This window comes from Strix aluco, chromosome 13, assembly GCF_031877795.1.
Source record: "Strix aluco isolate bStrAlu1 chromosome 13, bStrAlu1.hap1, whole genome shotgun sequence".
In the NCBI taxonomy this organism is placed as follows: Eukaryota; Metazoa; Chordata; class Aves; order Strigiformes; family Strigidae; genus Strix; species Strix aluco.
The window spans coordinates 264,023-281,828 of NC_133943.1; the positions used below are offsets into that span (position 1 = coordinate 264,023).

General features: G+C 41.6%; 1 protein-coding gene across 5 annotated transcripts in view; it reads left to right on the forward strand.

Moving 5' to 3' along the window:
* The window catches only part of JAKMIP2 (janus kinase and microtubule interacting protein 2), a 57,629-nt gene that overhangs the window by 5,216 nt on the left and 34,607 nt on the right, over positions 1 to 17,806 (forward strand). For 3 of the 5 annotated variants that reach the window (XM_074838341.1, XM_074838344.1, XM_074838345.1), the window contains exons 1-3: positions 450 to 604; positions 4,363 to 4,466; positions 15,768 to 16,037. In XM_074838341.1, the coding sequence (XP_074694442.1) occupies positions 15,909 to 16,037 (129 nt within the window). In that variant the 5' untranslated portion in view covers positions 450 to 604; positions 4,363 to 4,466; positions 15,768 to 15,908. Of the gene's footprint in view, positions 1 to 449; positions 605 to 4,362; positions 4,467 to 15,767; positions 16,038 to 17,806 lie in introns of those variants that run through there. The other 2 variants (XM_074838343.1, XM_074838342.1) reach the window with 2 other exon arrangements.

Sequence of the window (17,806 nt, forward strand, 5' to 3'; positions counted from 1 at the left end):
CCCTTCCCTGATGGGAAATTATGATCACGTATAATCAGTCTTAGACGAAGAAAGAGTGTAAGAGGACTGTTGAACTTGAAGAACATTGAGTAATTTACAGCTAAAAGAACAATTGTGTTTGGTTACTATTTGGTAGTTAATAACGATGCAAAAGGTTGCATTAAGCAATTTGGAAATGCTTTTGAGAATGAACCTGTAAGTTTAGAGTGTGTCCAGTAAGTCTTTCAGAGGCACGACTGATAGCTAATGAACATCCTTGGGTATCCGGTGGTATTACTGACCTCGTGGTGTTCGGCCCATGTCTGCAAGGTTCTGTGTTAGCAGATCCCTTTTGAATTACATCACATATTTTTGTAGGTCACAGCATGACCTACATGTCGTTTTCTTGGAATATGCAGTTGGTGTCAGTGATCTGTGTGGTAGCCTCTGTTAGGTGAACTCGGTGAAGATGCAAGCATTATGCTTGGGAATTGCTTTGAAATGATATACAATAGTTTAAAGCCTATTTTTAAAATCTCTCTGAAATTACCATAAGAGATTTTTCTGGTTTCAGATGCAGCCTTAATGGAAATCTTTGTGTTCATCACAGTATCCTGAATGTCTTGTAAGTGAAACCTTTTAATTCTCTTGTACTTTGTCACATCTCAGCTGGGTTTAAGGGGTGGTGGTTCATGCTCACACCTCTGCCAGCTGAGGATCCAGTCTGCTTGCATGGGAGGAGAATGCTGTTCCCCTGATCAATACTAGCTGACACTCCCATTTCGAAAGCAGCACAGCTCAGCTAAAAATCATCCTGTAAATTTCAGGAGTAGTTTTTAAATAGTAAGCTGTAAGGATAAATTCTACATTTAACATGAGTTTCACTTTATCCTGGTTGTTTGTCGCGTCCTGTTCTGCCCATTATGAGCAGAGCTACTTCAGTCAGCACGTATGGTGTGAGTGGTATGTTTTCCATTTGATTTGTTTTGTTGAGGGGGCAGGGAATGACAATTACTTGTCCCTCAGCTGATCAATGCCACTGATGGAAAAGGAGATTTCTAATGTTATCTGGTGAAAGTGCTGGTTTGGACCATTGTTAAACATCTCACAGACTCTAGGGGTGTTGAAGGAACCGATCTTTCAGCATCCGATAGAAGGGTAAGAATCACAACAACTCAGAAATGAAGACCACCAACTCTGGTTAGTGTATTCATAAGCGAATAATCTTGAGTGTTTCTAGTGAACGTGGCTTGTAATGTTTTTATTTTTGAAAGTATTTTGACTGTAAAAGATGGATAGAAATGGCTAATGGGTTATTAACATACATATTTACATTTCTGCTGAAAAACTGATGTGAAGAGACAAACTGTAATTCATGTTGGCTTGGTTTTTGCCGAGTTTCCCTGGTAATGGGAACTTTCAGATTCTTCTCCCGTAAAATGGGAAGACAGGACAAGAGGGGTACAGGACATGGGAATGTGTACATAAGGTTCTGCAAGGCATTAATAGTGATATGGTGGGAGAAGAAAATACATGTTTTGAAGTTATATTGAACTGCAGGCTGATAAGAAAAATGCAAGAAGGTGGTAATCTGGCTGGAAGTAAGGTGTCCAGAAAAGAAAATAATTCATCGTAGAGATCTACGTTGTTAAAAGTGAATGTGGGAGCTCAGAACGCAGATTATTCTTATTCATTCTGACATAAAGTTCTACCTTTATTGGCAAGAGCTTTATGTAGCAAGACCTGAGCTAAAAATGGCAAAAACTTTCAGAAGTGAACCCTCTTACTTTAAATAGAAAAATTACTTAAATATCTGACAATCTGTAGTAGTGAATGTAAAATATCGTCCTCTGATATCTGTAAGATAATAGATAATCATGGTTATCTAAATAGAGGAAAGAAAAGGAAGGGTTTAGAGGATAAAGGTATGGAGCACAAACTTTCCCTCACTGTTTGTTGTTTTCTTGTTTATATGCATTTCAATTAAATAAACGATGGTTTTGCTGGCTTGTTAAAACCAAAATCAGAGAAAGGAGAGCCTGATACTATAAACTCTGGGAACTGCAGTGTTTCTCTTTCAGGCTGTATGTGTTGTCTCTGGCAGTGGTTGAGTGTGACCCTACTTGAGTAAAATACATTTACAAAACCATCTTTTTAGTAAACTAAGAATGGGCCTTGAATAATGCTCAAAGTACAAAACCACTGAAATGTTTTCTTAGACCCCCATCTTGCAATATGCTGGACAGGTTGATAAGAGTTCATCCTTTTCCTGACAATCCTGCCATTTTTAAATAGTGTGTCTAATCTGTCTCTGTACATCTCATCCTCAAAAATACTGATTCTGGAAAAATTCAGTTTCCTTTCAGGGTAGGGCATGATTTCGTGTTTTCACTGGTAGTGGTGTTCTCAGTGTGCATCGTGTTATGGCAACTTCTAGGGAAGTAATTGTATGAAAAAGAGACAGATGGTATTTTAGCCACAGAATACTAGAATATTGGTTTAACAAATCTCCTCAGCTTTGCTGCGGATAACAATAATGCTTCTGTCCCCTTTTGACTGTTTCCATGGAGCCGCCAGCAACTTGGATAGAGTTTTTTGGTTCATGTTTTAGAGCAACGGCCAATGGTAATTTTAGCGTGAGTGGTCTAGCAGTGCCAGATTCATCTGGTATTCCTTGTGCAGAGCCCCGAATCTGAGGGGTATTTTAATATTCCTGAAAATTATTTTGGTATTGATTGAAAATCTAACTACAATACAATGATTTTGGTGCAGTCAAAAGCAGGGGGTGGTTGTTCTGAAAACCTGTTTATCACCATTTGGTGGAATAGAACACATGTAAACTACTAGAATGTGAAATTTGCCATGTTCTGACTATAAAAAGAAGTATAGAGCAGAATTGTATAAATGCTGCAAATATCTGCAGCAAGTCTGAGCTGAGTTTTTGGATTGATCTTGGGATGCTGAATTATGATGTCAGACTAAAATAATACTAATCATCCTTTTAATCACAGTTTTCATTAATCGTGTATTCTGTTATGTGACCTAAGACCCACAGCATGGAGTGCAATAAATAGGGCTTGAATTTTATTCTGAAACAATGCAAAGCATAGGTGAAACCTGGTAAATAAAAGCCAAAGCAAAGACTTAGTTTGGGGTTTATTCAAATCCCACTAGCAAAATGAGACAGGCTTTGGAAAGAGAGGGAATTGTGTTCCCCTTGTAGCTAACAGAATTGTTGCAGTGATGGGAGTTGACTTACATGGCAGTGTTATTTCCTTAAAATATTAAGATCAGATCAGTAAGCAAGCATGAATCCAGTAGAGCTACTGGGGTGGAATTTCTAGCAGGTAAGCACTGGAACTGCTCCTCTAGTTCCAAGGGAGTTTCACCATTTTGTGGGAGTAGAAAATGTCTCTCAGAATTGTTGCAGATTGTTGGCAGAGAGGATGAAGTAAACAAAGGCCACAAGGATTTGCTGAGGATGGAGAACCTTCACAGTGGTATTTACATTGGTTTTCTTAATTTGTATTAAGAACCTGCAAACCCAGAGAAGAACTACCAAAGGCCACAGAGTTTTGCTTGCAGAAGTTGTCTTTTTGTCTGATATAGGGGTGGATATCAATTTGTGTCCCTGAACTGCCATCAAACTTCTCTAATTGAAAAGCAGAACAGCTTGATTTAGGGTTTTTACTTGCTGTGTTCTGAAGTTCTGTTTCTAGAGTCAGCATTGGGATCTAGAACAAGGGTTCTTGGATCAACAGTCTTGATTTGGAAAAACCCCCATGTTCAGGTTACCTAGTCTGAATCCCAGAACACTTTTCTGGTTCCAAATGAGCATGTTAATCGTTATTTTGGCAAGAGTTGCAATACTGGCTCTGGGCCTCAAGGAAAACAAATTTAGAGTTTCTGCTTGTTCACATAGCTAAATCCTCTTCAGAGGAACAAATATCACCCTTGAGCAGAGCCAAGTGTCCGATAGTAGGGCTTTGGGAGGAGCACATCTGTGACTGGTGGTCCTGATCTGCTCTTGCCCTCAGAAAGCAGAAGATTAAAGTATAACTGAAATTGAAATACAGCCCTTAGAGCGAGCTCAGGTGGGGTGAGACCTTTTCTATGGGCAAGAAAAATAAAAGCCCCCTTTTTTAATTACCATTTCAGATATAAGCAACTTGTTGAGTGGTGATAAAACAACTTGCCCATGTGCCAAGTTCCTCTTCAGTAGAACACAGATGATTACACAAATGAGACAGTTCAAGAATTCCTGATAGTCCCTCCCTAATATTTTAGGTGCTATGTAATCCCCCAAAATTTCCTCCCAGGACTTTGTGGATTTCAGAGGATTCAGTCAGAGAATGGAACGTAGATTCATCTGCTCTGTTACAGGTGATCAATTGATCCCGTGAAATGGGCAGAAGATGGGAGCTGGTGCTTGGATCAACATCCTTTCTGAAGTATTTTTTTCTTTGTGGTAGAGATTTCTGTGAAAGGTGAGTATCACTCTAATACTGGGAGTAAGCATGGTCAGTGGCATGTGCCCTGTTTCTGGCTGTTGATGGAGCAGTTAACTGTTAATATTAACAGTTCACTGAGATATTAAATACTGTTGAGTAGTGATGGTCAGTTGTGTTGAACTGTGGAGTGGTGCTCATCTTTCTGTTGTCCTCTCATGCACAGAGGAGGTGAAACTAACCCCCCCACCCTGGAAATCCTGAGTCCATTGATACTTTTTCCTTTCTGATAAGCCTCACAGCATCAAGTATACCAGTATGAATAGTGAGCAGATGTGCATTAAGCACCTTACTCTGTTGCCGCAAGGGGAACACCAGCACTTGGGGAAATGCCGATGAGATTCTTGACCATAGCTGAGGTTCAGTGAGGCCACAAAATCCAAACTTGTCAAGGGACTGGCCTGACAGTAGCATGGAGGCAGAGTCCCTTCTGGAGGTGATGTGATGATGAAATATATGCAGTTATGAAATATATGTTTGGTGATACTGCACGTTAGAATCCCACCTGACAAGGGTTTGCAGGTGCTTCAGTCTGCTTTCCTTATCTGTGAAGGAATCAAGTCTTTCTTGCGACTCTGTTGATCAGCTTGAGGATGGAAGTTGGGGAAGAGGGGCTGCTATCTATTACAACTTTTTTCGTTATGCTGTAAAAGCTGTTCTGCCAAACAACTAGTTGATGTCAGATTTGGTAAATAAATCGTCACAAAACTCACAGGTGTTGTGAACTGAGGGGACCCTTTTGCTACAGTTTTCAACAGCATTTAATTAGTGCTTGGTGTGATGGTGTTGCTTGGTTTTGACACAGCTGTTTCATTTTTAAGTGTGACAGTATATAAATCAAAATAGTATTCTCAACAGTGATGCATTGATTTCACAATAGCAGGGCAGTTTAATAAGACAGTTTCAATATTTCCAAAAGATAAATATAAAAGTTTCTATTTCTGTTAGGCAGGGAAATTATTAATTTTCAGAATTTTCCATACTACATAAATTATGAATTTTTTTAAAACCAGCTTTAGATTTTGAGACTGTATTGAAATCTACTTAGATTTGACCCCTTTTCTTCCCTCCCCCCATTCTGCAGGACTTTCTAATTTTTTTAATGCTGAGAAGGGAAGAGATTTAGAAATTACACAGAGCGGATTTGTCTTACAGTATTAATCATGATCTGGTCTAGAATTTTATGCCTTCAGACTCAGTAGGGTCAGTATAATTTTAGGGACAGATGCAGCCCTCTGATTAACGGGGTCACATTGTGAACTTGTGGGCGCTCTGAAGATATGTTGTGCAGATAATTGTATTGTCTTTATTGATGATGCTGGAGTCTTTGGGGGGACAAAGAAGATGATGTTGACCAAGAAAATAAAGCACAGCGCTGTTAGATTTGGAAACAAAAATATAAGTCTAGTGATTCTCATTACTTTTGGCGATATGATAATATACTTTTTCTACTGCATGTCAGTGAATTTTCTTATGACAGTGAACTTTCATGTGGCTTTTCAATGCATAAATACATGCTTGTCTCTTGGTCAACATTTTGTGTTCCTAATTGTAGCCTAATTTATGCTTAGTGTGTGACTTGTCCCTGAGGGCGGGGACATCTTTAACTAGATCAGGTTGCTTAAATCTCCATCCCACCTGACCTTGAACACTTCCAGTGATGGGGCATCCACAACTTCTCTGGGCAGCCTGTTCCAGAGTCCCACCATGCTCATAAAAAAAAAAATTCTTCTTTATGTTCAATCTAAACCAACCTTCTTTCAGTTTAAAACCGTACACCTTTCCCATCTTATTACTGCAGTTGCATCTTAGCATTGTGGGACATGATAACATTACATGGGGCACATCCCTGTGTGGGGCTCAAAGTCCATGGATAACATTTCCTCACAATTATGCGTACGCTTTATCTTATTAGTAACGGGGAGCAAATGATAGTTGGCAATACGGCTAACACTTCACAAAAACCCCCAACACTTTATTAAATGAAGTAGTAAAATAATTGGCATGACTTATCTCCTGCATTGGAAAGGCAGAAAAATGTGTTAAGTATTTGAAATTTCACCATGTGGAATGAGATCATAAAATTATGCCTAAGCAGAATTTATTCTCTTCTGCAATGTTTTGACTTGCTGCTTCTTGATAAAGCAAACAGTGTTGCACATACCATGTTTAACTCCAGAAATTGGTACAATATGCCTAAAGCAGCTTGATGTGCCTCATAAAACAGAAACCTGGGGTGATACAATTATCCAAAATACTTCACTATATATTTTATGTGGAGGTATATGCTTTTATTTAAAACAAATAGTTCTTTTAACCAATCATGATGATAATTTACATTTGTAATTTTTTTCCCCTGATAAACTTATATCACACAAACAGAAATACAGGATTTCTCAAAAGCAAAGTTCAGCCACTGTGTACCAGCTATAGCCTACACGAGTTATTCAGCCAAGGCTGCAGTTAACTTCATAAGGGCAGCATTTGTTTCACTTCTTTTGCTTTGAATCCAAAGATAGTTCATAGATCTCTTAGCTCAGATACCTCTTTCCTATCTGGAAAAAGGAATTTCTATTTTGAGAGGAGACTGCTGAGTCTGTTCTTGATTTCCCAATAACCCAGGGTGTTTTAGGACTCCTGTGGCTGGGTCTGGTAAGTCACTGCTTTGAACTGTGGTACATTTATATTCATCTCCCTTAAAGAATGCAACACCTGTTAGTGAATATTTTCTGTTCTTCTCTCCATCTTGTCCTGCACAGAGTTTTGTCTACTTTGTTCCAAGTTATTTTCATTTGAATCCAATTCTAGTATACCCAACACACCTATGGTTACAGTGTGTCTTCTGGCATTCAAGTCTGTGGCAAAGAAAGTTGGAGTGATACTGAGAAGAGCCCAGGCATCCATTGGAGAGGTTACTCAGCAACGATGAGAGTGGGGTACTTGTGCCCATTTTCAGTACACATGTAGAGCAGACAATACCTATAAGCCAAGGGGGCTGTTCAATTATGTTTTACTTTAAACCTAATTTCATATTAAACTTTAATTGGGCTGAACGGTGCTTCTCTGGATGAGTCTTGGGAGAGGAAATTAAGGTGTGTTATTATGAATAATCTGAATGCTGGTTAACACTGCTGAAGTGTTCTTAGTCAGACCAGAGCTATGAATTCTCAGCCTCTCTCACTACCCACCCATCACTACGGCATTCTCGTATGCGTGTGGCGTTGTTCAAAGAGCAAGAAAAAACATCAGTACATTAATTTATTCATTCGTCAAGATGAAAGGCAGTACGGCCGATTAAGATTCCAAGAGTAAGTAGAACCCTGTTTCGTTATTTTTTTCCTAAGTCCCCAGGCTCAGCTGTAAGTACCTCTTACGAATTCACTTACCCTGGGAGACACACTGGTCGCCTGCTTTCTGCTCCTGTTGCAGTTGGTGGCAAAGTTCCCCTTTAGCACTGCACAGACGTACTGGTAAAGCAGTTTTCAACTGAAGACACCTTTTCTTATTTCAAGTAAGATTTTTTTTTTAACTGCAGTTTGGTAGACATGTGGATAACTGTTCGATTAGAACTTCTTGTTATAGGGAAGGTAAATGGAGAGCTCAGTCCAACAGCTTTTCAATGGTTCTCTGTAAAGTTATTTCATGCAGGTGTTTCTCTGAGTTTTGCTATTTCAGATACCTCTTGTATTTGGCCTTCATGTTAGGCAGCTGTTGCATAATTAGCAGAGTCTTTCTTCTTACTATAAATGTACAGCTATATGCATATTGTTCTGTGATGAGGCCTGCTGGGAGATGCATTAATGACAGCCTAAGTGACTGTGGTGGTGGTTGTAAAGAGGCATGCTGCACAGGCAAAGTGAGTGGGCAGCAGCACCTGGGCTTCGAAAAGGGCTAGTTTTTTCTGTCTTTCGGAAAGTACTTTTCACAGTAACTGCAATAGGATTTCTGAACAAGTTGTAAGATCATCGGGGCAGAGACTACACATTATTTTTTTTGTCTGTCTTATCCCTATGCTATATAATAACTAATTGAGGGGAAGCCTTTATTTTGATGATTGGTTAGCGTGTGAGATTGCTGCTCTGGGTTTGAACTGAAATGTTACTGCTGAAACAGGACCTTTTGTTCTGAAATGCAGGTTAGAATTCTGTAGGTCATATCTGTCTCCATACATTAAAAGGAGACTTGTTACTGTGTTTTTTTGCTTTGTGATATTGATGGTAAATCCCATTTGATTTTTCTGGCTAAATAGGGTCTGTGGTTGCTCTTGGTTATACAAACAGTGCTCCACAGCTGGAGCATGCAGGGAACGGGGTCCACACTCTGCAAGTGACCTTTCTCTGTCAGCCTCGCTATTAAGCTGCTGTCATAATGTCCCGATGCTGTCATTGTAGCATTCTAGAGAAGATCAGGGATGAGTAAAGGGCCACAAGAAATGCTTGTACCTTCAAATGAGTGTTTGGTCAGCTTCACTGGAACAGCCTCAGAATTCCCTCTTGGGTTAAAACACAGGGAAGTGAAGTTCCTTTCTTTCCCTTCCTCCCACTGATGCATGCAATTTTTTGTGGAGTTAAACAGACTTTTACATTTGGAGGTCTCTTTACTTCTGTTTGAGCACAGATTATGATTTGGTTTGTTTTGTACCTGAAGTAAATAGAAAATGAAAATTGATGTGCAGCCTGACAATAATGCAGGAGAGCTTGCCTGGAATCCAGCATCAGAGCACCGATCGTTGTTCCTGCACAGTTTCACCACTGTCGCTGCAGTACGTGCTACCTCCTTCTTTGCAGTCTTCATCTTTCAGCACTTTACCCATCTCCAAACAGATAAACCAGATCTTTCCCAACATTGCAAACCAGATCTCCAAACATTCTCTCTGCTAGCAGCCACAAATGGGAATAGTAATGCTATCGAACGAAAGCGAATACAGGGATGATGATGATGTTTGTCTAATGTCCAGAATTTTATTTTATATGGTTAACAACCAGATGTTAAAACCCAGTGGTGATATTACGGTGTGATATTGCCATTCCTTGCATCATTTGTAAACTAGGATCTTATCCTCCTGAAGGCATAGGCACTCATTTCTCACCCTGTGGCAGACTGTAAGGTACTAGACACTAAAAATAAATCCTTGTGATCAACATCTTGAGTTGCTTGTGCCTTAGATTTAGTGGCCGGTATCTTGCCTTATTCTGTAGCTAGAAAGCACAATTTATTTGGGAGGTTGATAGCCTTAGAAGCATTCTGGAATTATAAATACAATAGAACTATTCAGTCGGAAGGGACTTACAACAATCATCTAGTCCAACTGCCTGACCACTTCAGGGCTGACCAAAAGTTCAAGCACGTTACGAAGGGCACAGCCCAAATGCCTCTTCAACACCAACAGCCTGGGGGCATCGAGCCCCTCTCCAGGGAGCCCGTTCCAGTGTTTGACCACCCTCTCAGTAAAGAAATGCTCCCTGATGTCAAGCCTGAACCTGCTCTGATGCAGCTTTGCTCCCCTGGTGCGAGGACACACAATTCTTCCATTGTTCTGATTTTTGGCTTCTCTGAGATCATGTTCTGCAGATTGTTTCTCTTGTTTTTAAAACAGCTGTATGCAAGAGTAGTGGGAGTGCAACATAATTTTATTTAATGGCTTGTTAGGCTGGTCCAATTCTGAGTCACAAGCTGTCAGTACAACTCTCCTGTGTTGCCCGTGGACGTGGCACGTTAAACCTGAGATCAACAGAGAGGGTAAAGTATGTCTGAGTCCCACAGAGGATAATGTGCCCAGGATTATTTCCCTGGGACTAGGAGGAGCTCAGGAGTACTGTGTTAAAGGCTTTTTTGAGCTGATGTAGGTTTGCGCTGTTGGCAATGTTTTGAAATCCATGGACAAAGAAAAACTACCAAGTAACTAGTATGTGGAAAAGACCTAGTCTGAACTTATGTCTTTAGATGTATGCAGCTGAACGTAGGTCTATGTCTAGCCACACGTAGAAGTTGTATAACATAGCGTGTTTACTGGGGCAGGAGCAAAATTTACATTGTGCATATTATTTTCTAAGTGTGTGACCTTGACCCTCTTTGCACCCACAGCCAAGTTACATTGCCATGTGTAGTATGTTTGCCCCCTAACATGAAGTTCATTTTGCAGGCGCAATTTGGGCATCCCATTTCAAGTGGATCCTGTATGTAATTCACAGAAAAAGCAAACCCATTGTTCAGAAGACAAAAATGGTCTGACTAGATTCCTCCGATGCACTTAGCTTGTTTTACTGTAGTAAAATGGCTAAGATTCTTACTACAAATGGGGAGAGTCGAGCAAGGAACTGTTGCAATGCTGCCAGAGAACGATGGCCTCATCTATTTTCCTGACAAGGCCCCGGGCGATTTCCATAATATAAATACGGGCTTGCCTGTCCATTTGCAAACTGGAGCATGTCTGCCTGTGGCTGTTTGATTGGTATGTGCTCATGCCTCTTCATACATGGCTGAACTTCCCCTGCAAAGAGTGTGTTGTTTCTCTTGTGCTTCTGCTGCTATTCCAGTGAGACTGGGAAGGCATTTTCTGCAACTTGTCTTGTTTATTGCAAACCAGAACAGAGAAGGGAGCCAATTTGGAGCCTTCAAGTGTCATGACAAAGCCTTCCCTAAAGACAGATTGTTTTGATATAGCCTGACCCCAACTTGTCAAATTAACATTCAATATAATAATAGTGATTTTTACATATTTACAGGGGAAGGTGGCAAGAGGGCTTTCTACTGATACTTTTTTAGAAAGCATCTTCCATGTAAGCATAGAAACCACATTACAAACATGGAGCATTTCCCCCAGATTGACCTCTGGACTGTCTTGAATACAAGACTCTTGTTCAGTGCCCCTGTTTGGGGCTGAGCCTGCCTGGTGGTTACACTGAGAAGGGTATCCGGTGAGATGTGCCTCAAGTGCAGTTTGCACAAGCTTCTAGCCTTGAAAAATACAGTGGGAAGGCTTTCGTACAGGCTGCTAAACTCTACCCTGCCCCAAACTTGGAGGTATCTTTAGTGGGATTGATTTGTCCTGGATCCTTTTGGATGAGGGGTATGACTTACCTTATCCTGATGTAAGCAAGCAAGCATGTCTCTGAGCTGGCTGCAAAGGCAGCTTCAGGGGATCAGCCCAGGCAGGAAACCTGCATTAACAGATGAATCCTGCCCCTACTAATCCATCCTGGTTGGCCTCACCACCTCAGAGGCTGAAGACCCTTTCGCCTAAGATCATGCTAGCCTTTCAGTGGAGCTTGGGGGAAGCAGCCTGTGGTGTGTTCAGGTCCTGCTCAGGCCTGCAGTACTAGAGCCAGGCCTGGGGTCTGGCTGTGGCCATGGACACGGCTGCCTGGCTGAGGTGGTTTGGGCTCTCTGGACTGAGCAGAGCTCAGCTCTCAGCAGCCTTTCCAGAGCTATCTCTTCATCTGCCAAGAGTTCTGACTGACAACCCATGTGCTGGCACGGTCTGTGTCTTGTGTTAAGGAATTGCTCACCTGGAGGGCGCTTAACTGGGCTTTCCTGGGGAAGGGATGCCTGGCTTAAAAAGAAATTTGAAATGGAGCAATCATTCCCAAGGCCTCAGTGGCAGGATATACACTGCAAGAGGGAAGAAAAAGCATTCAAAGCTGGCTGCATTCCCCTGCTTTTTTTCACCTTCAGCCTGAACTTAGGTTTTAAGGTGTAATCAATAAGGAAATAAGTGACAGGAGAGGGATTGTACTGTCCTTTATATTCTTTGCTTCTGTGATTCTAGGTGTAACCTGTGGAGGCTTTGTGTCTCTCAACGGAGACCCATATACTTCAAGGTGCTAGACATACTCGGCTCTTTTCCTGCTCTGGACAGTATAATGCACAGGCAATTTAACAGAAAATAAAAGCGTGACAGCTACTGATGAAAATGATAAACTGATCCCGAACATCCCTGAAGCAGAGGCACAGGGCTGTGTAATGCTTTGGTATCTCCACCTACCTGAGGGCCCAGAACACTCTGGTTCGGGGGGAGGGGGCTGTGGTGGTGAGGTACTCATTTCTTCTTTCTGGGGTGTTTCTATCCCAAGGTGTCTCTTGCAAAGGCAGAGGAAGGCATTTCTCCACTTCCATAATTTGAAAAACCTGTTTTTGTAAATAAACTGTTAATTGGCTTGGAGAAAACAAAGCAAGCTGTGTGACTAGAGGAGAAAGGGAGAAAAATGGACTAGCCACAGGTTATCATTGGGAGCAATGTTCAGAGCAGGTTCCTTTGCCACTTCAGATAAAGGATAACAGTGTTATCTGGGAGCATGTGTAGGTGCAGTTTTCTTCTATACTTTTTCTAGCATGTCACTGAACACAGGCATTAACCAGAAGGTAACCTAAAATGCTGGGGAAAAGAAAGAGCTAGAGCAAACACAAATAAAAGAAAAAAAAATTTAAAGGAAAGCATGGATGCCAAAAGAAAAGTAATAGCAATGGGTGAAATTTGTTGGAAGGAAGGAAAACAGAAGATTGAAGAGACTAGGTAGGAAGAAGCTTCTAGTGGGATTGCTCATCCAGTTGTACTTGTCTTTTTACACTCAGTCTTAAAGATTACAGAGTGCTTTCCTTGAGGCATTTATGTTTTTTATGGCTTGTTCTGCCACAGGAAGCAGCACACCGTTATCTGCACACTCGCTGTTTGTCATACTATGAGACTAATACTGCTTCAGACCTCTGGGAGTGTGAATATAAATAAACTTCTACCTGCTTGTATCATGCAGCTAAGCTTGAATTGATCCTAAAAAAACCCCAGACACAAAAACTAAAACCAACCAACCAGCAAACCTTGAGATTCAAATGTGCCTCTTCACATGGTAACAGTTCTAATTAAGCTCAAGTGTAGCCATGATCTCTTGCTGATAAATACTCCACAGCCTGTAGCAATGTGTTACCAGTACTCGTAAAAAGTGTGGCAGATTCTTCAGTGAATTAGTTTAGATTTTCATTCAAGATGCATGTCAAAAGAAATGTGTGCAGCTGTTACTTCAGAATTTACTGGATGGATTTTCTGGGGAGAGGGGCAAAATAGAATCTTTCCCTGTGAGCTCGACACTTAATTTATTATGCTTCAGGAATGGGTTTAAATGTGCTATTTTGGATGGAAATCTGCACATAGGATTTTTAAAATTTTTTTTTTAAGCCCTCTTTTGCTTAACCAGAGGTTTTCATGGTTCCAAGGGCTCCAACAATAATTCCTACATATTATATTGACACGTGCTGGTAGAGGACAAAGCTGATAAGAGACACTCCAGCTGCTATTGTATTTTGCAGTCAGTCATTGTGAATAATACTGCCGGTCTTTTTGCTTACAGGCATCTGACAGATGCTTCTTGCAATCTCTGAATAGTTGCATTGCCAAATAGACTACCAGGTTTTGAAACAGTTATCAGGGTCATGTTATTCTCACAATCTGGGAATGCTGTGGTGTTTTTATTTCCTTGAGTTGATATGTCTAATGGCATGAGCACTGTGCCCAATGTACTTGTCCTGTTTTTGGCTGGGATTGAGCTGATTTTTCTTCTTAGTAGCTAGAGTAGTGCTGTGTTTTGGATCCAGTATGGGATTTTGTAGGAGAAGAACATTGATAATATACTAATTTTTTCAGTCGTTGCTCAGAAATCAAGGACTTCTCAACTCCCCATGCCCTGCCTGTGCACAGGTGCACAAGAAGCTGGGAGGGAGCACAGCCAGAGCAACAGACCCAAATTGGCCAAGGGAATATTCTATATCATACAACGTCAGGCTCAGTGTATAGATGAGGGTTGGCCAGGAAGCTCCCGCTCTCTTCCAGGATAGCGGTTTGGGGATTTTCTCTCGTCCAGGATCACTAGCCAGGAACGGGCTGGGCGTTGGTCGGCAGGTGGTGAGCAATTGCATTGTGCATCACTCGTTTGTATATTTTGTTGTTACTACTATTATAATAACTATTATTTTAATTTTATTTCAATTGTTAAATTGTTTTTATCTCAACCTACAAGTATCCTTACCTTTTACCCCTCCAGTTCTCTCCCTTATCCCCCTGGGCAGGGGAGGGTGAGCGAGTGGCTGCATGGCGTTTGGCTGCCGGCTGGGTTTAAACCTGGGTTTTTTTCAGGGGTATTGTAACTGGGGGCAGCATAGGAAGCCCTGGGTGATACAGGACAGTGTTCTCAGGACAGCAGGATCAGTATGGCAAGAAGTGAGTCTGCTTCCTTCAGTTCACAGTGACTCTTTACTGAGGATTCTGCTGTTGTCTCAAAGGGTGTGTGTCATTCCTGCAGGTTTCGTGGATGTGGTAGGAATGTCAGAGTGACCATGTGAATGTGAACATCTCAATCCCTGCTCGGTGCTGAGACATATGGACACAGAATTTTCTAGGGAGCTTATTAAATCCACATTTATTTTGTGGGTAGACAGAATACCTCTTTATCTGAGGCTGTCAGTCAGTGCCAATAATCAAGACAAATTCTAAAAAAACCGAACAACCTGACAACCCACCCCCAAAAAAACCCCCCAAAAAAACGCTAGGTATGTGGGACAGAGGAACACTTGTGTTCTTAGTGATATGGAAAAACCCCTTGGCTTCCTGATCTGAATACCTTGCTGATGTGCTTGGGTTTAAGCTTACCGTATCACTTTGGCTTAGGACAGAATTTTTCCCAAAAAATTCAGTTGATGGAAATAATTTGTGGAATTGTTTTCTGTTTCCTTGGAAGTGGCAGAGGGGACAGCTTCTAGTCTGATACAGACTTTTGCATGTAATCAGTTCTCTGCTTCTACAGAGACCTGGAATGATGGTGAGGACTTCAGCACTTCCCCTCTCCTCCTGTGGCAGTGTTGTGGAGTCTTTGAGTTTGGCACAGGATCTTGGGTGGGACCAAGGGTTGGGAAGGGTAAGAGGAAGATATTATATGTTTGTAGATCCTTGAGACTAAACCTGCTTTGTGTTTACTTCCATCTGCAAGGCTTGGATTAAATGACCTGTCCCTTCTAGTCCTGTTCTCTCAGTGTCACTAATCCTTACAGTAAACAAACTCCCATTTTCGTTGCGTGGTGCCCCATTCTGAGAGCAGAAGAAGGGGGTATATGGAACCTCCACTAGTACGCCAGACTTGCATACAGAAGCCTGATTGTGCTGGGATCTCCCTTGCAGGTTTTCAGACAAAGATTGCAGTGTTTGGAGAAGTGAGCTATCTCTTGTGTTCTGTAACCATGTGAGCTGTCATGCTGCAGTGTCCACTAACAAATAATAGTATGTCTTATTTCTCACAGGGCTTCCAAAGCAGCTGAGACCAGGACCTTAAGGAATGTCATGCAGTAGGTGCTGAACTAACTGGCACTGAAAGGAACAGAAGAAGATGGCAGTCCGTATTTGAAATATTTAAGCACGTGGACTCTTGCTGATAAGAAACCATGTCAAAAAAAGGACGTAGCAAGGGCGAAAAGCCTGAGGCACTGATTGTTGCCCTACAGGCTGCCAATGAGGAACTCAGGACCAAGCTAACAGACATTCAAATTGAGCTGCATCAGGAGAAATCAAAGGTAAGTGAGGGTTTCGTTTTAAATAAGTGTCTGCGCTGAAGGAGAGAAACACATGCAAAAAATAGTCACAGGAATCAAGAAAGGCAATACAACTCCTTCTTAAAACAGTGGTCTGATTCTTTCCCCGCATACAACATTTTCTTATGTGAATGTCTTGTTGCAACCTTTTAAAATAGACAAGATTTGCAAGCTGCAACAAAGTGGACATCCTCACTCTTTCAAACTCATTCCTCATCCTTTCATTCATAGACATTTGATGACAATCTTGGAAAGCAAAAATGGTTTTCGATTCTTTTGTTTTCCCTGCAAGCTTTGGCATTCATGTATTGCACACGGGCAAGGCTTAGTTATTCTCTTAAGGAGCCCCAGGCTGGTTGCCAGAAAACTGATGGCCCAGGGAGCTTCTGTAATGCTTTCCACTATATTCTGAGTCTTGCTGCTTTTGTCATCTCTGCAGCTATGGAATTCCAATATGGGAGTTGCCAGTGCAGATTTTTATTACTAGACATCACTTCGAGGATGGCCCAAAATAATGAGAGTTACAAGAGTAGGAAAGTCTTGAAAACAAAACCAAAAAAAGCTTATCTGGAATATATTCGAATGCGCTTGAGTAACACTGGAAAGGAGGGGAACAGGACGGGAACAAAATAATGAAATTGCTTGCGTGCTTCAGTACCTCTCGGGATGCCCATCCGTAGGTGCTCTCATCTGTTCCTGTGACTAAATCGGACTGAGTGCTCAGGGTATTAAAGAAATTGTCATCATGGAGTAGTGGGGGCTAAAAATGACAGTCTCAGGAAGTAGATCACACTTCTGAATTGTTCTGCAGTTTGGATTGAGAGGAGCAGACATCACTGCAAATTTTATTTTCATCTGGATTCAGTTTTAGCTCTTTCCTCCTTTTTCCCTAGACATAAGCAGGTTCAGGTTGGACATCTTGGTACAACCTCATTTGTAAAATCAGGGTGGAAGCAGGATGCCAAACTGGGCAGTCACCCACAGTGTCAGAAGGAGCTTTAAGAAAGTGTTCATCCCACAAAGGGGCCAGACAAGTAGGATCTTTGGACTTCTCCGATCTCTGCTAGCAGTAAGTTCACTCTACCAGTGAATCCAAAGAGGGTAGAGAACTCTGGGCCATTGTGGTCTTTTATTGAACATGTCTCTCTTCCATTACTTCAGATGTAATAATCTTTTTCCCTCAAGGCCCTCATTCCCTTTCCCTTTCTTGCCATCAGAATGGTACATCGACAAGTCAGCCTCACATCTGATGGTGTTTCAGTTTAACGAACTAGGCAGCCTGGAAACTAATAGCCCTAAAACCGGGCATCCCCGAGCTCAGCTGGGTGGTACTCAGGCCCTGGCTGGGTCTGCGTTTGCGCCGTTGTGGATACCCACACTCCTTTGTGGACAGTTTAGCTTATCTTTCTATGCCGTGCCAGAATGGATCGCTTAGAATAATCGCGCCTCATTCTGCAGTGCATTCAACTTCCTTTTTAATAAACAGGAAGAGGTGTATTACAAGATAGAAAAAGGGGCATCAGGCTCATTTTTAGTCACGACTATTCACAATCAAGGATGAACCTAGAATGAAAAAGGAGTGAAGGTAAACCAAGAACCTGTCCTAAGGACTTGGGGGTTGAGGGGCTAAGGTTATGTGTGGCTTTCTTCTCAGAAGTGATCTATGCAGTAAAGGCATTTTAACATCTCACGTGAATTGTACAGATGTGATTAAAAGAAACTGCTTTTTAGTCCCCGGCTGCACAATCTTC